Here is a 22,723-nt window from a genome sequence, read left to right as displayed (position 1 = left end):
CTTCTCTCCTCCCCCTCCTCTCCTTCTCTCCTCCACCTCCTCTCCTTCTCTCCTCCACCTCCTCTCCTTCTTTCCTCCCCCTCCTCTCCTTCTCTCCTCCACCTCCTCTCCTTCTCTCCTCCCCCTCCTCTCCTTCTCTCCTCCCCCTCCTCTCCTTCTCTCCTCCCCCTCCTCTCCTCCACCTCCTCTCCTTCTCTCCTCCACCTCCTCTCCTTCTCTCCTCCCCCTCCTCTCCTTCTCTCCTCCCCCTCCTCTCCTCCCCTTCTCTCCTCCCCCTCCTCTCCTTCTCTCCTCCCCCTCCTCTCCTTCTCTCCTCCCCCTCCTCTCCTTCTCTCCTCCCCCTCCTCTCCTTGTCTCCACCTCCTCTCCTTCTCTCCTCCACCTTCTCTCCTTCTCTCCTCCCCCTCCTCTCCTTCTTCCCCACCTCCTCTCCTCACCTCCTCTCCTCCACCTCCTCTCCTTCTCTCCTCCACCTCCTCTCTTTCTGTCCTCTGCCCCTTCTCTCCTCTCCCTCCTCCCCCTCCTCTCCTTCTCTCCTCCACCTCCTCTCCTTCACCTCCTCTCCTTCTGTCCTCTGCCTCTCCTCCCCACTTGTCCCCCTCCTCTCCACTCGTCCCCCCCTCTTCTCCTTTCCTCTTCCCTCTTCTCTCCCCCTGCTCTACTCTCCCTCATCTCTCTTTTCTCCTTCCCTCCTCACCTCTTCTTTGACGGTACCAAACTCGGGGTCGAGGGCTTTGAAGTGGAATCTGTGGTTGTCATCTCTGTCTACTGCCGTCTTCACATCTCTCAGAGTTACTTTCCCCAACCTAACACACATCAAATGTTTCCAATAATCTACTTTCCCCAACCTAACACACATCAAATGTTTCCAATAATCTTCTCACCCGGACTATGCACCATGCATGATCATCCAAAACTACATCTCTGCACATCCTGACTCTTGACATTTTATAGTTCCTCCATTGCACATGATCCTGTCATTGTTTTTGTTTTGTTTAATACTTCTCTACATACAGTGCCTTCAGAAAGTATTCATACCCCTTGACTTATTGCACATTTTGTTGTTAGTCTCAATTCAAAATGGATTAAATAAAAAAAAACGATCTCACCCATCTCAACACAAAGTGAAAATGTGTTTTTAGAAATGTTTGCAAATGTATTGGAACATGAAATACAATTTTTATTTTATTTTTTATTGTTCAAGTTCTTTCAAATTGGTTGTTGATCATTGCTAGACAGCAATTTTCAAGTCTTGCCATTTTTAAGATGATTTATGTAAAAACTGTAACTCACTTTGGGACATTCAATGTCTGCCAGTGTAGACTTGGCCTTGTGTTTTAGGTAATTGTCCTGCTGAAAGGTGAATTCATCTCCAAGTGTCTGTTGGAAAGTAGACTGAACCAGGTTTTCCTCTAGGATTTTGCATGTGCTTAGTTTTATACCATTTATTTTTTATTATAACAAAACTCCCTCGTCATTGCAGATGACAAGCATACCCATAACATGATGCAGCCACCACAATGCTTGACAATATGAAGTGGTACTCAGTGATGTGTTGTTGGATTTTCCCCAAAACATAACGCTTTGTATTCAGGACATAAAGTTGATTTCTTTGCCACACCTTTTGCAGTTTTACTTTAGTGTCTTGTTGTCAACAGGAGGCATGTTTTGGCATATTATTAATCTGTATAGACTTCCTTTTCATTCTGTCATTCAGGTTAGTATTGTGGAGTAACTACAATGTTGTTGATCCACCTTCAGTTTCATGCAACTTATTATATGACTTGTTAAGTAAATGCTTACTCCTTATTTAGGCTTGAGATAATAAAGGAGTTGAATACTTATTGACTCAAGAGATTTTCGGCTTTTCATTTTTAATTCATTTGTAAAAAAAAAAAATCTAAAAACACAATTCCACTTTAACATTATGGGGTATTGTGTGTAGGCCAGTGACACAAAAACTCAATTTAATCCGTTTTAAATTCAGGATGTAATAAAACAATGTGGGAAAAGTCAGATGGTGTGAGTACTTTCTGAAGGTACTACATGTGGATTGTTCATCTAGAGATGTCTCTATATCCTGTTTATTGTGGCAGCACCATTTCACCAAATTAAATGACTGTTCATGCAAATGTATTTGTCGAATAAAGGTGATCCTGAAACATTTTAAGGTTCCAGATACATTGGGTTATGATTAGGGGTAAACACACGTACCTCTTGTTGATGTGGCTCATGCAGGGTGTGTGTGAGTGGTCTGTAAAGTAGAGGACCTTAGTGGAACCACACGAGCTCAGCAATGGACTACTGTAGGAGTGGGCCATCTCTGGAACACACACACCATCAGAAAAAGGGGACATTTCATGTGTGTGGCTGACATGCCAGGGAAGGTCCTACACTGCGTAGACCCCCTGGTGCACTCAACGACCGTACAATACAGTGGTTCCTCCTTCAAAAATTGCATCAACAGAGAAGTATTTTTTTCTGGGTGATTTTAAATATTAACCGGCTATCATCAAGCTGCCCACTCAGGAAAAAAACGGCAAACTGTAACCAGGATCAGGTTGTCAGTCAACCTACCAGGGTAGTTACAAACATCACAGGAATTAAGTCATCAACATGTATTGATCAAATCTTTACTAACGCTGCTGATATTTGCTTTAGTAGTAGTAGTATCCAAATCCATAGGATGTAGTGATCACAATATAATAGCCTTTTCTAGGAAAGCCAAAGTTCCTAATGCTGGGCCTAATATAGTGTATCTTATTTAACTAGGCAAGTCAGTTAAGAACACATTCTTAATTTCAATGACAGCCTAGTGGGTTAACTGGTCTAGGAACAGTGGGTTAACTGGTCTAGGAACAGTGGGTTAACTGGCCTAGGAACAGTGGGTTAACTGGTCTAGGAACAGTGGGTTAACTGGTCTAGGAACAGTGGGTTAACTGGTCTAGGAACAGTGGGTTAACTGGTCTAGGAACAGTGGGTTAACTGGTCTAGGAACAGTGGGTTAACTGGCCTAGGAACAGTGGGTTAACTGGCCTAGGAACAGTGGGTTAACTGGTCTAGGAACAGTGGGTTAACTGGACTAGGAACAGTGGGTTAACTGGTCTAGGAACAGTGGGTTAACTGGTCTAGGAACAGTGGGTTAACTGGTCTAGGAACAGTGGGTTAAATGGTCTAGGAACAGTGGGTTAACTGGTCTAGGAACAGTGGGTTAACTGGTCTAGGAACAGTGGGTTAACTGGTCTAGGAACAGTGGGTTAACTGGTCTAGGAACAGTGGGTTAACTGGCCTAGGAACAGTGGGTTAACTGGTCTAGGAACAGTGGGTTAACTGGTCTAGGAACAGTGGGTTAACTGGCCTAGGAACAGTGGGTTAACTGGTCTAGGAACAGTGGGTTAACTGGTCTAGGAACAGTGGGTTAACTGGTCTAGGAACAGTGGGTTAACTGGTCTAGGAACAGTGGGTTAACTGGTCTAGGAACAGTGGGATAACTGGTCTAGGAACAGTGGGTTAACTGGTCTAGGAACAGTGGGTTAACTGGTCTAGGAACAGTGGGTTAACTGGTCTAGGAACAGTGGGTTAACTGGCCTAGGGACAGTGGGTTAACTGGTCTAGGAACAGTGGGTTAACTGGTCTAGGAACAGTGGGTTAACTGGTCTAGGAACAGTGGGTTAACTGGTCTAGGAACAGTGGGTTAACTGGTCTAGGAACAGTGGGTTAACTGGTCTAGGAACAGTGGGTTAACTGGTCTAGGAACAGTGGGTTAACTGGTCTAGGAACAGTGGGTTAACTGGTCTAGGAACAGTGGGTTAACTGTTCTAGGAACAGTGGGTTAACTGGTCTAGGAACAGTGGGTTAACTGGTCTAGGAACAGTGGGTTAACTGGTCTAGGAACAGTGGGTTAACTGGTCTAGGAACAGTGGGTTAACTGGCCTAGGAACAGTGGGTTAACTGGCCTAGGAACAGTGGGTTAACTGGTCTAGGAACAGTGGGTTAACTGGTCTAGGAACAGTGGGTTAACTGGTCTAGGAACAGTGGGTTAACTGGTCTAGGAACAGTGGGTTAACTGGTCTAGGAACAGTGGGTTAACTGGTCTAGGAACAGTGGGTTAACTGGTCTAGGAACAGTGGGTTAACTGGTCTAGGAACAGTGGGTTAACTGGTCTAGGAACAGTGGGTTAACTGGTCTAGGAACAGTGGGTTAACTGGTCTAGGAACAGTGGGTTAACTGGTCTAGGAACAGTGGGTTAACTGGTCTAGGAACAGTGGGTTAACTGGTCTAGGAACAGTGGGTTAACTGGTCTAGGAACAGTGGGTTAACTGGTCTAGGAACAGTGGGTTAACTGGTCTAGGAACAGTGGGTTAACTGGTCTAGGAACAGTGGGTTAACTGGTCTAGGAACAGTGGGTTAACTGGTCTAGGAACAGTGGGTTAACTGGCCTAGGAACAGTGGGTTAACTGGTCTAGGAACAGTGGGTTAACTGGTCTAGGAACAGTGGGTTAACTGGCCTAGGAACAGTGGGTTAACTGGTCTAGGAACAGTGGGTTAACTGGTCTAGGAACAGTGGGTTAACTGGTCTAGGAACAGTGGGTTAACTGGTCTAGGAACAGTGGGTTAACTGGTCTAGGAACAGTGGGTTAACTGGTCTAGGAACAGTGGGTTAACTGGCCTAGGAACAGTGGGTTAACTGGCCTAGGAACAGTGGGTTAACTGGTCTAGGAACAGTGGGTTAACTGGTCTAGGAACAGTGGGTTAACTGGTCTAGGAACAGTGGGTTAACTGGTCTAGGAACAGTGGGTTAACTGGTCTAGGAACAGTGGGTTAACTGGCCTAGGAACAGTGGGTTAACTGGTCTAGGAACAGTGGGTTAACTGGTCTAGGAACAGTGGGTTAACTGGTCTAGGAACAGTGGGTTAACTGGCCTAGGAACAGTGGGTTAACTGGCCTAGGAACAGTGGGTTAACTGGTCTAGGAACAGTGGGTTAACTGGTCTAGGAACAGTGGGTTAACTGGTCTAGGAACAGTGGGTTAACTGGTCTAGGAACAGTGGGTTAACTGGTCTAGGAACAGTGGGTTAACTGGTCTAGGAACAGTGGGTTAACTGGTCTAGGAACAGTGGGTTAACTGGTCTAGGAACAGTGGGTTAACTGGTCTAGGAACAGTGGGTTAACTGGTCTAGGAACAGTGGGTTAACTGGTCTAGGAACAGTGGGTTAACTGGCCTAGGAACAGTGGGTTAACTGGTCTAGGAACAGTGGGTTAACTGGTCTAGGAACAGTGGGTTAACTGGTCTAGGAACAGTGGGTTAACTGGCCTAGGAACAGTGGGTTAACTGGCCTAGGAACAGTGGGTTAACTGGCCTAGGAACAGTGGGTTAACTGGTCTAGGAACAGTGGGTTAACTGGTCCAGGAACAGTGGGTTAACTGGTCCAGGAACAGTGGGTTAACTGGTCCAGGAACAGTGGGTTAACTGGTCCAGGAACAGTGGGTTAACTGGCCTAGGAACAGTGGGTTAACTGGTCTAGGAACAGTGGGTTAACTGGTCTAGGAACAGTGGGTTAACTGGTCTAGGAACAGTGGGTTAACTGGTCTAGGAACAGTGGGTTAACTGGTCTAGGAACAGTGGGTTAACTGGTCTAGGAACAGTGGGTTAACTGGTCTAGGAACAGTGGGTTAACTGGCCTAGGAACAGTGGGTTAACTGGTCTAGGAACAGTGGGTTAACTGGTCTAGGAACAGTGGGTTAACTGGTCTAGGAACAGTGGGTTAACTGGCCTAGGAACAGTGGGTTAACTGGCCTAGGAACAGTGGGTTAACTGGCCTAGGAACAGTGGGTTAACTGGTCTAGGAACAGTGGGTTAACTGGTCCAGGAACAGTGGGTTAACTGGCCTAGGAACAGTGGGTTAACTGGCCTAGGAACAGTGGGTTAACTGGTCTAGGAACAGTGGGTTAACTGGTCTAGGAACAGTGGGTTAACTGGTCTAGGAACAGTGGGTTAACTGGTCTAGGAACAGTGGGTTAACTGGTCTAGGAACAGTGGGTTAACTGGTCTAGGAATAGTGGGTTAACTGTTCAGGGGCAGAACGACAGATATGTACCTTGTCAGCTCAGGGATTTGAACTTGCAACCTTTCGGTTACTAGCCCAACACTCTAACCACTAGGCTACCCTGTCGTATAAGAGGTCATACGTTTAGTTTTGTAGTGATTCCTATGTTGATGATGTGAAGAATATCAGCTGGTCTGTGGTGGGTAATGAGGAGCAACCAGACACTGCTGGTCTGTGGTGTGTAATGAGGAGCAACCAGACACTGCTGGTCTGTAATGAGGATCAACCAGACACTGCTGGTCTGTGGTGTGTAATGAGGAGCAACCAGACACTGTTGATCTGTGGTGGGTAATGAGGAGCAACCAGACACTGCTGGTCTGTGGTGTGTAATGAGGATCAACCAGACACTGCTGGTCTGTGGTGGGTAATGAGGAGCAACCAGACACTGCTGGTCTGTGGTGGGTAATGAGGAGCAACCAGACACTGCTGGTCTGTAATGAGGAGCAACCAGACACTGCTGGTCTGTAATGAGGAGCAACCAGACACTGCTGGTCTGTAATGAGGAGCAACCAGACACTGCTGGTCTGTAATGAGGAGCAACCAGACACTGCTGGTCTGTAATGAGGAGCAACCAGACGCTGCTGGTCTGTGGTGGGTAATGAGGATCAACCAGACACTGCTGGTCTGTGGTGGGTAATGAGGAGCAACCAGACACTGCTGGTCTGTGGTGTGTAATGAGGAGCAACCAGACACTGTTGGTCTGTAATGAGGAGCAACCAGACACTGCTGGTCTGTGGTGGGTAATGAGGAGCAACCAGACACTGCTGGTCTGTGGTGGGTAATGAGGAGCAACCAGACACTGCTGGTCTGTAATGAGGAGCAACCAGACACTGCTGGTCTGTAATGAGGAGCAACCAGACACTGCTGGTCTGTAATGAGGAGCAACCAGACACTGCTGGTCTGTAATGAGGAGCAACCAGACACTGCTGGTCTGTGGTGGGTAATGAGGAGCAACCAGACACTGCTGGTCTGTGGTGTGTAATGAGGAGCAACCAGACACCGTTGGTCTGTAATGAGGAGCAACCAGACACTGCTGGTCTGTGGTGGGTAATGAGGAGCAACCAGACACTGCTGGTCTGTGGTGGGTAATGAGGATCAACCAGACACTGCTGGTCTGTGGTGGGTAATGAGGAGCAACCAGACACTGCTGGTCTGTGGTGTGTAATGAGGAGCAACCAGACACTGTTGGTCTGTAATGAGGAGCAACCAGACACTGCTGGTCTGTGGTGGGTAATGAGGAGCAACCAGACACTGCTGGTCTGTGGTGGGTAATGAGGAGCAACCAGACACTGCTGGTCTGTAATGAGGAGCAACCAGACACTGCTGGTCTGTAATGAGGAGCAACCAGACACTGCTGGTCTGTAATGAGGAGCAACCAGACACTGCTGGTCTGTAATGAGGAGCAACCAGACACTGCTGGTCTGTGGTGGGTAATGAGGAGCAACCAGACACTGCTGGTCTGTGGTGTGTAATGAGGAGCAACCAGACACCGTTGGTCTGTAATGAGGAGCAACCAGACACTGCTGGTCTGTGGTGGGTAATGAGGAGCAACCAGACACTGCTGGTCTGTGGTGGGTAATGAGGAGCAACCAGACACTGCTGGTCTGTGGTGGGTAATGAGGAGCAACCAGACACTGCTGGTCTGTGGTGGGTAATGAGGAGCAACCAGACACTGCTGGTCTGTAATGAGGAGCAACCAGACACTGCTGGTGTGTGGTGGGTAATGAGGAGCAACCAGACACTGCTGGTCTGTAATGAGGAGCAACCAGACACTGCTGGTCTGTAATGAGGAGCAACCAGACACTGCTGGTCTGTGGTGTGTAATGAGGAGCAACCAGACACTGTTGGTCTGTAATGAGGAGCAACCAGACACTGCTGGTCTGTAATGAGGAGCAACCAGACCCTGCTGGTCTGTGGTGGGTAATGAGGAGCAACCAGACACTGCTGGTCTGTAATGAGGAGCAACCAGACCCTGCTGGTCTGTGGTGGGTAATGAGGAGCAACCAGACACTGCTGGTCTGTAATGAGGAGCAACCAGACACTGCTGGTCTGTGGTGGGTAATGAGGAGCAACCAGACCCTGCTGGTCTGTGGTGGGTAATGAGGATCAACCAGACACTGCTGGTCTGTGGTGGGTAATGAGGAGCAACCAGACACTGCTGGTCTGTGGTGTGTAATGAGGAGCAACCAGACACTGTTGGTCTGTAATGAGGAGCAACCAGACACTGTTGGTCTGTAATGAGGAGCAACCAGACACTGCTGGTCTGTAATGAGGAGCAACCAGACACTGCTGGTCTGTGGTGGGTAATGAGGAGCAACCAGACACTGCTGGTCTGTGGTGTGTAATGAGGATCAACCAGACACTGCTGGTCTGTAATGAGGAGCAACCAGACACTGCTGGTCTGTAATGAGGAGCAACCAGACACTATAATATCCACTGGCATAACTATTTTTGATAAAAAGCGGGTTCATCCAATTGAAACATTTTTGAAAGTGGACATGGCTTTGATATACTGTAAGCTACATGGTAGTGAATACTGTATAGCCTATTTTACATATTATAAATATATAATATATACTGTAAGTTACATGGTAGTGAATACTGTATAGCCTATTTTACATATTATAAATATATAATATATACTGTAAGTTACATGGTAGTGAATACTGTATAGCCTATTTTACATATTATAAATATATAATATATACTGTAAGTATATACTGTAACTGCCTATTTTTTTTAATGGTTGGTGTTGATGGTTGGTGTTGATGTTAATGGTTGGTGTTAATGGTTGGTGTTGATGGTTGGTGTTGATGGTTGGTGTTGATGGTTGGTGTTGATGGTTGGTGTTGATGGTTGGCGTTGATGGTTGGTGTTGATGGTTGGTGTTGATGGTTGGTGTTAATGGTTGGTGTTGATGGTTGGCGTTGATGGTTGGTGTTGATGGTTGGTGTTGATGGTTGGTGTTAATGGTTGGTGTTGATGGTTGGTGTTGATGTTAATGGTTGGTGTTGATGGTTGGTGTTAATGGTTGGTGTTGATGGTTGATGTTAATGGTTGGTGTTAATGGTTGGTGTTGATGGTTGGCGTTAATGGTTGGTGTTAATGGTTGGTGTTGATGGTTGGTGTTGATGGTTGGTGTTGATGTTAATGGTTGGTGTTGATGGTTGGTGTTGATGGTTGGTGTTAATGGTTGATGTTGATGGTTGGTGTTGATGGTTGGCGTTAATGGTTGGTGTTAATGGTTGGTGTTAATGGTTGATGGTTGGTGTTGATGGTTGGTGTTGATGGTTGATGTTGATGGCTGATGTTGATGTTTGGTGTTAATGGTTGGTGTTAATGGTTGATGGTTGGTGTTAATGGTTGGTGTTGATGGTTGGTGTTGATGGTTGGTGTTGATGTTAATGGTTGGTGTTGATGGTTGGTGTTGATGGTTGATGTTGATGGTTGGTGTTAATGGTTGGTGTTGATGGTTGGTGTTAATGGTTGATGGTTGATGTTAATGGTTGGTGTTAATGGTTGATGTTGATGGTTGGTGTTAATGGTTGGTGTTGATGGTTGGTGTTAATGGTTGATGGTTGATGTTAATGGTTGGTGTTAATGGTTGGTGTTGATGGTTGGTGTTGATGGTTGATGTTGATGGTTGGTGTTAATGGTTGATGTTGATGGTTGGTGTTAATGGTTGATGTTGATGGTTGGTGTTAATGGTTGGTGTTAATGGTTGATGTTAATGGTTGATGGTTGGTGTTGATGGTTGGTGTTAATGGTTGGTGTTAATGGTTGGTGTTAATGGTTGATGGTTGGTGTTGATGGTTGGTGTTAATGGTTGGTGTTAATGGTTGGTGTTAATGGTTGGTGTTAATGGTTGGTGTTAATGGTTGATGGTTGGTGTTGATGGTTGGTGTTAATGGTTGGTGTTGATGGTTGGTGTTGATGGTTGGTGTTAATGGTTGGTGTTAATGGTTGGTGTTAATGGTTGGTGTTAATGGTTGATGGTTGGTGTTGATGGTTGGTGTTAATGGTTGGTGTTGATGGTTGGTGTTGATGGTTGGTGTTGATGGTTGGTGTTGATGGTTGATGTTGATGGTTGATGTTGATGGTTGGTGTTGATGGTTGGTGTTGATGGTTGGCGTTAATGGTTGGTGTTGATGTTAATGGTTGGTGTTGATGGTTGGTGTTGATGGTTGGTGTTGATGGTTGGCGTTAATGGTTGGTGTTGATGGTTGATGGTTGGTGTTGATGGTTGGTGTTGATGTTAATGGTTGATGTCGATGGTTGATGTTGATGGTTGGTGTTAATGGTTGATGTTGAAGGTTGGTGTTAATGGTTGATGGTTGGTGTTGATGGTTGGTGTTGATGGTTGGTGTTAATGGTTGGTGTTGATGGTTGGTGTTAATGGTTGATGTTGATGGTTGGTGTTAATGGTTGATGGTTGATGTTGATGGTTGGTGTTGATGTTAATGGTTGGTGTTGATGTTAATGGTTGGTGTTAATGGTTGATGGTTGATGTTGATGGTTGGTGTTGATGGTTGGTGTTGATGGTTGGTGTTGATGGTTGGTGTTGATGGTTGGTGTTGATGGTTGGTGTTGATGGTTGGTGTTAATGGTTGATGTTGATGGTTGGTGTTAATGGTTGATGGTTGATGTTGATGGTTGGTGTTGATGTTGATGGTTGTTGTTGATGTTAATGGTTGGTGTTGATGTTAATGGTTGGTGTTAATGGTTGATGTTGATGGTTGATGTTGATGGTTGGTGTTGATGGTTGGTGTTGATGGTTGGTGTTGATGGTTGGTGTTAATGGTTGGTGTTGATGGTTGGTGTTGATGGTTGGTGTTGATGTTAATGGTTGGTGTTGATGGTTGGTGTTAATGGTTGGTGTTGATGGTTGGTGTTGATGGTTGGTGTTAATGGTTGGTGTTAATGGTTGGTGTTGATGGTTGGTGTTGATGGTTGGTGTTGATGGTTGGTGTTGATGTTAATGGTTGGTGTTGATGGTTGGTGTTGATGGTTGGTGTTGATGGTTGGTGTTAATGGTTGATGGTTGGTGTTGATGGTTGGTGTTAATGGTTGGTGTTGATGGTTGGTGTTGATGTTAATGGTTGGTGTTGATGTTAATGGTTGGTGTTGATGGTTGGTGTTGATTGTTGGTGTTAATGGTTGGTGTTGATGGTTGATGGTTGGTGTTGATGGTTGGTGTTGATGTTAATGGTTGATGTCGATGGTTGATGTTGATGGTTGGTGTTAATGGTTGATGTTGATGGTTGGTGTTAATGGTTGATGTTGATGGTTGGTGTTAATGGTTGATGGTTGGTGTTGATGGTTGGTGTTGATGGTTGGTGTTAATGGTTGGTGTTGATGGTTGGTGTTAATGGTTGATGTTGATGGTTGGTGTTAATGGTTGATGGTTGATGTTGATGGTTGGTGTTGATGTTAATGGTTGGTGTTGATGTTAATGGTTGGTGTTAATGGTTGATGGTGATGGTTGGTGTTGATGGTTGGTGTTGATGGTTGGTGTTGATGGTTGGTGTTGATGGTTGGTGTTGATGGTTGGTGTTAATGGTTGATGTTGATGGTTGGTGTTGATGGTTGGTGTTGATGTTGATGGTTGGTGTTGATGTTAATGGTTGGTGTTGATGTTAATGGTTGGTGTTAATGGTTGATGGTTGATGTTGATGGTTGATGTTGATGGTTGGTGTTGATGGTTGGTGTTGATGGTTGGTGTTGATGGTTGGTGTTAATGGTTGGTGTTGATGGTTGGTGTTGATGGTTGGTGTTGATGTTAATGGTTGGTGTTGATGGTTGGTGTTAATGGTTGGTGTTAATGGTTGATGGTTGATGGTTGATGTTAATGGTTGGTGTTGATGGTTGGTGTTGATGGTTGGTGTTGATGGTTGGTGTTGATGGTTGGTGTTAATGGTTGATGTTGATGGTTGGTGTTGATGGTAATGGTTGGTGTTGATGGTTGGTGTTAATGGTTGGTGTTAATGGTTGATGTTGATGGTTGGTGTTGATGGTTGGTGTTAATGGTTGGTGTTAATGGTTGATGTTGATGGTTGGTGTTGATGGTAATGGTTGGTGTTGATGGTTGGTGTTAATGGTTGGTGTTAATGGTTGATATTGATGGCTGGTGTTAATGGTTGATGTTGATGGTTGGTGTTAATGGTTGGTGTTAATGGTTGATGTTGATGGTTGGTGTTAATGGTTGGTGTTGATGGTTGGTGTTGATGTTAATGGTTGGTGTTGATGGTTGGTGTTGATGTTAATGGTTGGTGTTGATGGTTGGTGTTGATGTTAATGGTTGATGTCGATGGTTGATGTTGATGGTTGATGTTGATGGTTGATGTTGATGTTAATGGTTGATGTTAATGGTTGGTGTTGATGGTTGATGGTTGATGTTGATGGTTGGTGTTGATGGTTGGTGTTGATGTTTGGTGTTGATGTTTGGTGTTAATGGTTGGTGTTGATGGTTGGTGTTGATGGTTGGTGTTGATGGTTGGTGTTGATGGTTGGTGTTGATGGTTGGTGTTGATGGTTGGTGTTGATGGTTGGTGTTAATGGTTGGTGTTAATGGTTGATGTTGATGGTTGGTGTTGATGGTTGATGTTGATGGCTGATGTTGATGGCTGATGTTGATGGTTGGTGTTGATGGTTGGTGTTGATGGTTGGTGTTGATGGTTGATGGTTGGTGTTGATGGTTGGTGTTGATGGTTGGTGTTGATGGTTGGTGTTGATGGTTGATGGTTGGTGTTGATGGTTGGTGTTGATGGTTGGTGTTGATGGTTGGTGTTGATGGTTGGTGTTGATGGTTGGTGTTGATGTTAATGGTTGGTGTTGATGGTTGGTGTTGATGGTTGATGTTAATGGTTGGTGTTGATGGTTGGTGTTGATGGTTGGTGTTAATGGTTGATGTTGATGGTTGGTGTTGATGGTTGGTGTTAATGGTTGGTGTTGATGGTTGGTGTTGATGGTTGATGTTAATGGTTGGTGTTGATGGTTGGTGTTGATGGTTGGTGTTGATGTTAATTGTTGGTGTTGATGGTTGGTGTTGATGTTAATGGTTGGTGTTGATGGTTGGTGTTGATGGTTGGTGTTGATGTTAATGGTTGGTGTTGATGGTTGGTGTTGATGGTTGGTGTTGATGGTTGGTGTTGATGGTTGATGTTGATGGTTGGTGTTGATGGTTGGTGTTAATGGTTGGTGTTGATGGTTGGTGTTGATGGTTGGTGTTGATGGTTGGTGTTGATGGTTGGTGTTGATGTTAATGGTTGGTGTTAATGGTTGGTGTTGATGGTTGGTGTTAATGGTTGGTGTTGATGGTTGGTGTTGATGGTTGGTGTTGATGGTTGGCGTTGATGGTTGGTGTTGATGGTTGGTGTTGATGGTTGGTGTTGATGGTTGGCGTTGATGGTTGGCGTTGATGGTTGGTGTTGATGTTAATGGTTGGTGTTAATGGTTGGTGTTAATGGTTGGTGTTGATGGTTGGTGTTGATGGTTGGCGTTGATGGTTGGTGTTGATGTTAATGGTTGGTGTTAATGGTTGGTGTTGATGGTTGGTGTTGATGGTTGGTGTTGATGGTTGGTGTTGATGGTTGGTGTTGATGGTTGGTGTTGATGGTTGGTGTTGATGGTTGGTGTTGATGGTTGGTGTTAATGGTTGGTGTTGATGGTTGATGGCTGGTGTTGATGGTTGATGTTAATGGTTGGTGTTGATGGTTGGTGTTGATGGTTGGTGTTGATGGTTGGTGTTGATGGTTGGTGTTGATGGTTGGTGTTGATGGTTGGTGTTGATGTTAATGGTTGGTGTTGATGGTTGGTGTTGATGGTTGGTGTTGATGGTTGGTGTTGATGTTAATGGTTGGTGTTGATGGTTGGTGTTGATGGTTGGTGTTGATGGTTGGTGTTGATGTTAATGGTTGGTGTTGATGGTTGGTGTTGATGGCTGGTGTTGATGGCTGGTGTTGATGGTTGGTGTTGATGGTTGGTGTTAATGGTTGATGTTAATGGTTGGTGTTGATGGTTGGTGTTGATGGTTGGTGTTAATGGTTGATGGTTAATGGTTGGTGTTGATGGTTTGTGTTGATGGTTGGCGTTGATGGTTGGTGTTAATGGTTGGTGTTGATGGTTGGTGTTAATGGTTGATGGTTGATGTTAATGGTTGGTGTTGATGGTTGGTGTTGATGTTAATGGTTGATGTCGATGGTTGATGTTGATGGTTGGTGTTAATGGTTGATGTTGATGGTTGGTGTTAATGGTTGATGTTGATGGTTGGTGTTAATGGTTGGTGTTGATGGTTGGTGTTAATGGTTGATGGTTGATGTTAATGGTTGGTGTTGATGGTTGGTGTTGATGTTAATGGTTGATGTCGATGGTTGATGTTGATGGTTGGTGTTAATGGTTGATGTTGATGGTTGGTGTTAATGGTTGATGTTGATGGTTGGTGTTAATGGTTGATGGTTGGTGTTGATGGTTGGTGTTGATGGTTGGTGTTAATGGTTGGTGTTGATGGTTGGTGTTAATGGTTGATGTTGATGGTTGGTGTTAATGGTTGATGGTTGATGTTGATGGTTGGTGTTGATGTTAATGGTTGGTGTTGATGGTTGGTGTTGATGGTTGGTGTTGATGGTTGGTGTTGATGGTTGGTGTTGATGGTTGGTGTTGATGGTTGATGTTGATGGTTGGTGTTGATGGTTGGTGTTAATGGTTGGTGTTGATGGTTGGTGTTGATGGTTGGTGTTGATGGTTGATGTTGATGGTTGGTGTTGATGGTTGGTGTTAATGGTTGGTGTTAATGGTTGGTGTTGATGGTTGGTGTTGATGGTTGGTGTTGATGGTTGGTGTTAATGGTTGATGTTGATGGTTGGTGTTGATGGTAATGGTTGGTGTTGATGGTTGGTGTTAATGGTTGGTGGTAATGGTTGATGTTGATGGTTGGTGTTGATGGTTGGTGTTAATGGTTGGTGTTAATGGTTGATGTTAATGGTTGGTGTTAATGGTTGATGTTGATGGTTGGTGTTAATGGTTGGTGTTAATGGTTGATGTTGATGGTTGGTGTTAATGGTTGGTGTTGATGGTTGGTGTTGATGTTAATGGTTGGTGTTGATGGTTGGTGTTGATGTTAATGGTTGGTGTTGATGGTTGGTGTTGATGTTAATGGTTGGTGTTGATGGTTGGTGTTGATGGTTGGTGTTAATGGTTGGTGTTAATGGTTGGTGTTGATGGTTGGTGTTGATGGTTGGTGTTAATGGTTGGTGTTGATGGTTGGTGTTAATGGTTGGTGTTAATGGTTGGTGTTAATGGTTGGTGTTGATGGTTGGTGTTGATGGTTGGTGTTAATGGTTGGTGTTGATGGTTGGTGTTGATGGTTGGTGTTGATGGTTGATGTTGATGGTTGGTGTTGATGGTTGGTGTTAATGGTTGGTGTTAATGGTTGGTGTTGATGGTTGGTGTTGATGGTTGGTGTTGATGGTTGGTGTTAATGGTTGATGTTGATGGTTGGTGTTGATGGTAATGGTTGGTGTTGATGGTTGGTGTTAATGGTTGGTGTTAATGGTTGATGTTGATGGTTGGTGTTGATGGTTGGTGTTAATGGTTGGTGTTAATGGTTGATGTTAATGGTTGGTGTTAATGGTTGATGTTTGGTGTTAATGGTTGGTGTTAATGGTTGATGTTGATGGTTGGTGTTAATGGTTGGTGTTGATGGTTGGTGTTGATGTTAATGGTTGGTGTTGATGGTTGGTGTTGATGTTAATGGTTGGTGTTGATGGTTGGTGTTGATGTTAATGGTTGGTGTTGATGGTTGGTGTTGATGGTTGGTGTTAATGGTTGGTGTTGATGGTTGGTGTTGATGGTTGGTGTTAATGGTTGGTGTTAATGGTTGGTGTTGATGGTTGGTGTTAATGGTTGGTGTTGATGGTTGGTGTTGATGGTTGATGTTGATGGTTGATGTTGATGGTTGATGTTCTTCAGGAAGACAATAGGCCCTATAGGTGGGTTTAAATGAGTTCCCAAACCACAATGTTCCCTTTCTATAGTTATGTTACAAAGTGTTTTTTCATTGAAACTATCAAATGTCGGCCTTTAACCATCAGAAAATGTTTACTTTTTTTTTTTTATACGAACAAATGTATTCTTATGCTTCCTGTCACTTGTTCAAACGTATGAAGTTCACATCATTTTTTATAGACAAAGAAGAGCTATCAAGGTGTGAAATAATATGATCTACTTATTTATTTTTATTAAGTTTCCCACGGAGCCACCACCAATGTGTCGCGCGCGCATGGGCTGCAGCGTTCGCTGTAAAATATAATGTGTTGTGACATCGGGGATCTTACTGCTTGGAGGCCTGGAGTCGTGCTGGTGGTGTGTGATGCATCCTGAAGACCTTCCCCTCCCCTGAGGAACACAACACACATCAGTCATCCTGAAGACCTTCCCCTCCCCTGAGGAACACATCAGTCATCCTGAAGACCTTCCCCTCCCCTGAGGAACACAACACACATCAGTCATCCTGAAGACCTTCCCCTCCCCTGAGGAACACATCAGTCATCCTGAAGACCTTCCCCTCCCCTGAGGAACACAACACACATCAGTCATCCTGAAGACCTTCCCCTCCCCTGAGGAACACATCAGTCATCCTGAAGACCTTCCCCTCCCCTGAGGAACACAACACACAACAGTCATCCTGAAGACCTTCCCCTCCCCTGAGGAACACAACACACATCCTGAAGACCTTCCCCTCCCCTGAGGAACACAACACACATCAGTCATCCTGAAGACCTTCCCCTCCCCTGAGGAACACAACACACATCAGTCATCCTGAAGACCTTCCCCTCCCCTGAGGAACACAAAACATAAGTCAACCTGAAGACCTTCCCCTCCCCTGAGGAACACAACACACATCCTGAAGACGTTCCCCTCCCCTGAGGAACACAACACACATCCTGAAGACCTTCCCCTCCCCTGAGGAACACAACACACATCCTGAAGACGTTCCCCTCCCCTGAGGAACACAACACACAACAGTCATCCTGAAGACTTTCCCTCCCCTGAGGAACACATCAGTCACCCTGAAGACCTTCCCCTCCCCTGAGGAACACAACAGTCATCCTGAAGACTTCCCCTCCCCTGAGGAACACATCAGTCACCCTGAAGACGTTCCCCTCCCCTGAGGAACACATCAGTCACCCTGAAGACCTTCCCCTCCCCTGAGGAACACAACACACAACAGTCATCCTGAAGACCTTCCCCTCCCCTGAGGAACACAACACACATCCTGAAGACGTTCCCCTCCCCTGAGGAACACAACACACAACAGTCATCCTGAAGACGTTCCCCTCCCCTGAGGAACACAACACACACCCTGAAGACTTCCCCTCCCCTGAGGAACACAACACACATCAGTCATCCTGAAGACGTTCCCCTCCCCTGAGGAACACAACACACATCAGTCATCCTGAAGACCTTCCCCTCCCCTGAGGAACACAACACACATCAGTCATCCTGAAGACCTTCCCCTCCCCTGAGGAACACAACACACATCCTGAAGACCTTCCCCCTCCCCTGAGGAACACAACACACATCCTGAAGACCTTCCCCTCCCCTGAGGAACACAACACACAACAGTCATCCTGAAGACTTCCCCTCCCCTGAGGAACACAACACACATCCTGAAGACCTTCCCCCTCCCCTGAGGAACACAACACACATCCTGAAGACCTTCCCCTCCCCTGAGGAACACAACACACATCCTGAAGACCTTCCCCCTCCCCTGAGGAACACAACACACATCCTGAAGACCTTCCCCTCCCCTGAGGAACACAACACACATCCTGAAGACCTTCCCCTCCCCTGAGGAACACAACAGTCATCCTGAAGACCTTCCCCTCCCCTGAGGAACACAACACACATCAGTCATCCTGAAGACCTTCCCCTCCCCTGAGGAACACAACACACACCCTGAAGACGTTCCCCTCCCCTGAGGAACACAACACACAACAGTCATCCTGAAGACTTCCCCTCCCCTGAGGAACACATCAGTCATCCTGAAGACTTCCCCTCCCCTGAGGAACACATCAGTCATCCTGAAGACGTTCCCCTCCCCTGAGGAACACAACACACATCAGTCATCCTGAAGACGTTCCCCTCCCCTGAGGAACACAACACACAACAGTCATCCTGAAGACTTCCCCTCCCCTGAGGAACACATCAGTCATCCTGAAGACGTTCCCCTCCCCTGAGGAACACAACACACATCAGTCATCCTGAAGACCTTCCCCTCCCCTGAGGAACACATCAGTCATCCTGAAGACCTTCCCCTCCCCTGAGGAACACAACACACATCCTGAAGACCTTCCCCTCCCCTGAGGAACACAACAGTCATCCTGAAGACCTTCCCCTCCCCTGAGGAACACAACACACATCCTGAAGACCTTCCCCCTCCCCTGAGGAACACAACACACATCCTGAAGACCTTCCCCCTCCCCTGAGGAACACAACACACATCCTGAAGACCTTCCCCCTCCCCTGAGGAACACAACACACATCCTGAAGACCTTCCCCTCCCCTGAGGAACACATCAGTCATCCTGAAGACCTTCCCCTCCCCTGAGGAACACAACACACATCCTGAAGACCTTCCCCTCCCCTGAGGAACACAACAGTCATCCTGAAGACTTCCCCTCCCCTGAGGAACACAACAGTCATCCTGAAGACCTTCCCCTCCCCTGAGGAACACAACACACATCCTGAAGACGTTCCCCTCCCCTGAGGAACACAACACACATCAGTCATCCTGAAGATCTTCCCCTCCCCTGAGGAACACAACACACATCAGTCATCCTGAAGACTTCCCCTCCCCTGAGGAACACATCAGTCACCCTGAAGACCTTCCCCTCCCCTGAGGAACACAACACACATCCTGAAGACCTTCCCCTCCCCTGAGGAACACAACACACATCAGTCATCCTGAAGACCTTCCCCTCCCCTGAGGAACACATCAGTCATCCTGAAGACCTTCCCCTCCCCTGAGGAACACATCAGTCATCCTGAAGACCTTCCCCTCCCCTGAGGAACACAACACACATCAGTCATCCTGAAGATCTTCCCCTCCCCTGAGGAACACAACACACATCAGTCATCCTGAAGACTTCCCCTCCCCTGAGGAACACATCAGTCACCCTGAAGACCTTCCCCTCCCCTGAGGAACACAACACACATCCTGAAGACCTTCCCCTCCCCTGAGGAACACAACACACATCAGTCATCCTGAAGACCTTCCCCTCCCCTGAGGAACACAACACACATCAGTCATCCTGAAGACTTCCCCTCCCCTGAGGAACACATCAGTCATCCTGAAGACCTTCCCCTCCCCTGAGGAACACAACACACATCAGTCATCCTGAAGACCTTCCCCTCCCCTGAGGAACACAACACACATCCTGAAGACGTGTGTGTGTGTGTGTGTGTGTGTGTACCTGGTGTGTGTGTGTGTACCTGGTGTGTGTGTGTCAGTCTGTCGGTCAGTGACGTGATGCTCTGCTCCAGTGTATCCAGTGTGTGGTGTTGAGGATCCTGCTCTCGTAACACTCCTCTCAGACTCCTCAACGCTGACCGCACCAGCTGCAGCTCCTCAGCCTACACACACACACACACACACACACACACACACACACACACACACACACACACACACACACACACACACACACACACACACACACACACACACCAATAATAATAATAATACTATGTAAGAAATATAGAGTTGTGTTCAAATATTTATTTTAGTAACTCAGTCGGGATCTTATTGTTGAGAGTTAGAATAGTAGAATACACAAGGTGACATTTCTAAATTTAGTAGTGGATCTCAGCAGTTTCTCTCTTGTTATGTTAGTCACTGACAGTCACTCAATCAGCCATGTCAGCCAACATGTTTTAGATTGGTAAATTAGTCTAGCGGGCAGCTATCTAAACTTGTACTAATCCTGATCAAATTACCAACCGGAGGACGCCCGTTGATTTTGTTAGTCACTTTCACTCAGATGTCATATTAGCAACAGTAAACATTTGTCTCCACCCCGTGGAGAAATGAGTAGTATTTTGCTTCGGGACAGCTGACTGGGGATGTGGGTACGGCCCCTCATGATGAGATCAGACTTTTTGTGGCCCCCAACCCCATCAAAGTTGCCCATGCCTGCACTCGATGTTTTACCATTGCCACGACAACGTCACGGCACCAATTTGCCTTGCCTTGCACAGACATCTTCTCTTTCACGGCAGAATTGAGTGGAAAAAGTCTCTAAATGTTATCAAAACCCTCGGTGGCTAAACTCTCCAAGGCAGCCTCAAAAAACCCTCAGTGGCTAAACTCTCCAAGGCAGCCTCAAAAAACCCTCAGTGGCTAAACTCTCCAAGGCAGCCTCAAAAAACCCTCGGTGGCTAAACTCTCCAAGGCAGCCTCAAAAAACCCTCGGTGGCTAAACTCTCCAAGGCAGCCTCAAAAAACCCTCGGTGGCTAAACTCTCCAAGGCAGCCTCAAAAAACCCTCGGTGGCTAAACTCTCCAAGGCAGCCTCAAAAAACCCTCGGTGGCTAAACTCTCCAAGGCAGCCTCAAAAAACCCTCGGTGGCTAAACTCTCCAAGGCAGCCTCAAAAAACCCTCGGTGGCTAAACTCTCCAAGGCAGCCTCAAAAAACCCTCGGTGGCTAAACTCTCCAAGGCAGCCTCAAAAAACCCTCGGTGGCTAAACTCTCCAAGGCAGCCTCAAAAAACCCTCGGTGGCTAAACTCTCCAAGGCAGCCTCAAAAAACCCTCAGTGGCTAAACTCTCCAAGGCAGCCTCAAAAAACCCTCAGTGGCTAAACTCTCCAAGGCAGCCTCAAAAAACCCTCGGTGGCTAAACTCTCCAAGGCAGACTCAAAAAACCCTCGGTGGCTAAACTCTCCAAGGCAGCCTCAAAAAACCCTCGGTGGCTAAACTCTCCAAGGCAGCCTCAAAAAACCCTCGGTGGCTAAACTCTCCAAGGCAGCCTCAAAAAACCCTCGGTGGCTAAACTCTCCAAGGCAGCCTCAAAAAACCCTCGGTGGCTAAACTCTCCAAGGCAGCCTCAAAAAACCCTCAGTGGCTAAACTCTCCAAGGCAGCCTCAAAAAACCCTCAGTGGCTAAACTCTCCAAGGTAGCCTCAAAAAACCCTCGGTGGCTAAACTCTCCAAGGCAGCCTCAAAAAACCCTCAGTGGCTAAACTCTCCAAGGTAGCCTCAAAAAACCCTCAGTGGCTAAACTCTCCAAGGCAGCCTCAAAAAACCCTCGGTGGCTAAACTCTCCAAGGCAGCCTCAAAAAACCCTCGGTGGCTAAACTCTCCAAGGCAGCCTCAAAAAACCCTCGGTGGCTAAACTCTCCAAGGCAGCCTCAAAAAACCCTCAGTGGCTAAACTCTCCAAGGCAGCCTCAAAAAACCCTCAGTGGCTAAACTCTCCAAGGCAGCCTCAAAAAACCCTCGGTGGCTAAACTCTCCAAGGCAGCCTCAAAAAACCCTCAGTGGCTAAACTCTCCAAGGCAGCCTCAAAAAACCCTCGGTGGCTAAACTCTCCAAGGCAGCCTCAAAAAACCCTCAGTGGCTAAACTCTCCAAGGCAGCCTCAAAAAACCCTCAGTGGCTAAACTCTCCAAGGCAGCCTCAAAAAACCCTCGGTGGCTAAACTCTCCAAGGTAGCCTCAAAAAACCCTCGGTGGCTAAACTCTCCAAGGCAGCCTCAAAAAACCCTCGGTGGCTAAACTCTCCAAGGCAGCCTCAAAAAACCCTCAGTGGCTAAACTCTCCAAGGCAGCCTCAAAAAACCCTCGGTGGCTAAACTCTCCAAGGCAGCCTCAAAAAACCCTCAGTGGTTAAACTCTCCAAGGCAGCCTCAAAAAACCCTCGGTGGCTAAACTCTCCAAGGCAGCCTCAAAAAACCCTCGGTGGCTAAACTCTCCAAGGCAGCCTCAAAAAACCCTCGGTGGCTAAACTCTCCAAGGCAGCCTCAAAAAACCCTCGGTGGCTAAACTCTCCAAGGCAGCCTCAAAAAACCCTCGGTGGCTAAACTCTCCAAGGCAGCCTCAAAAAACCCTCTGTGGCTAAACTCTCCAAGGCAGCCTCAAAAAACCCTCGGTGGCTAAACTCTCCAAGGCAGCCTCAAAAAACCCTCAGTGGCTAAACTCTCCAAGGCAGCCTCAAAAAACCCTCGGTGGCTAAACTCTCCAAGGCAGCCTCAAAAAACCCTCAGTGGCTAAACTCTCCAAGGCAGCCTCAAAAAACCCTCAGTGGCTAAACTCTCCAAGGCAGCCTCAAAAAACCCTCGGTGGCTAAACTCTCCAAGGCAGCCTCAAAAAACCCTCAGTGGCTAAACTCTCCAAGGCAGCCTCAAAAAACGCTCAGTGGCTAAACTCTCCAAGGCGGCCTCAAAAAACCCTCGGTGGCTAAACTCTCCAAGGCAGCCTCAAAAAACCCTCAGTGGCTAAACTCTCCAAGGCAGCCTCAAAAAACCCTCGGTGGCTAAACTCTCCAAGGCAGCCTCAAAAAACCCTCGGTGGCTAAACTCTCCAAGGCAGCCTCAAAAAACCCTCGGTGGCTAAACTCTCCAAGGC

The 22,723-nt window shown here is 46.6% G+C and overlaps 1 protein-coding gene across 3 annotated transcripts in view; it reads right to left on the bottom strand.

Annotated features, from left to right (window-relative positions):
* Window positions 1-22,723, bottom strand: part of LOC129864247 (dixin-like) — a 180,362-nt gene that overhangs the window by 2,545 nt on the left and 155,094 nt on the right. For 2 of the 3 annotated variants that reach the window (XM_055936954.1, XM_055936956.1), the window contains 4 exons: window positions 19,597-19,737; window positions 16,438-16,498; window positions 2,215-2,323; window positions 698-806 (listed from right to left, as the gene is read on the bottom strand). In XM_055936954.1, the coding sequence (XP_055792929.1) occupies window positions 698-806; window positions 2,215-2,323; window positions 16,438-16,498; window positions 19,597-19,737 (420 nt within the window). Of the gene's footprint in view, window positions 1-697; window positions 807-2,214; window positions 2,324-16,437; window positions 16,499-18,241; window positions 18,253-19,596; window positions 19,738-22,723 lie in introns of all 3 variants that reach the window. The other variant, XM_055936955.1, reaches the window with a different exon arrangement.

Source organism: Salvelinus fontinalis, chromosome 10 (genome assembly GCF_029448725.1).
Source record: "Salvelinus fontinalis isolate EN_2023a chromosome 10, ASM2944872v1, whole genome shotgun sequence".
Lineage (NCBI taxonomy): Eukaryota > Metazoa > Chordata > Actinopteri > Salmoniformes > Salmonidae > Salvelinus > Salvelinus fontinalis.
Note: the sequence above shows the minus strand (reverse complement) of the source record. Positions and strands in the feature narration are given on the sequence as shown.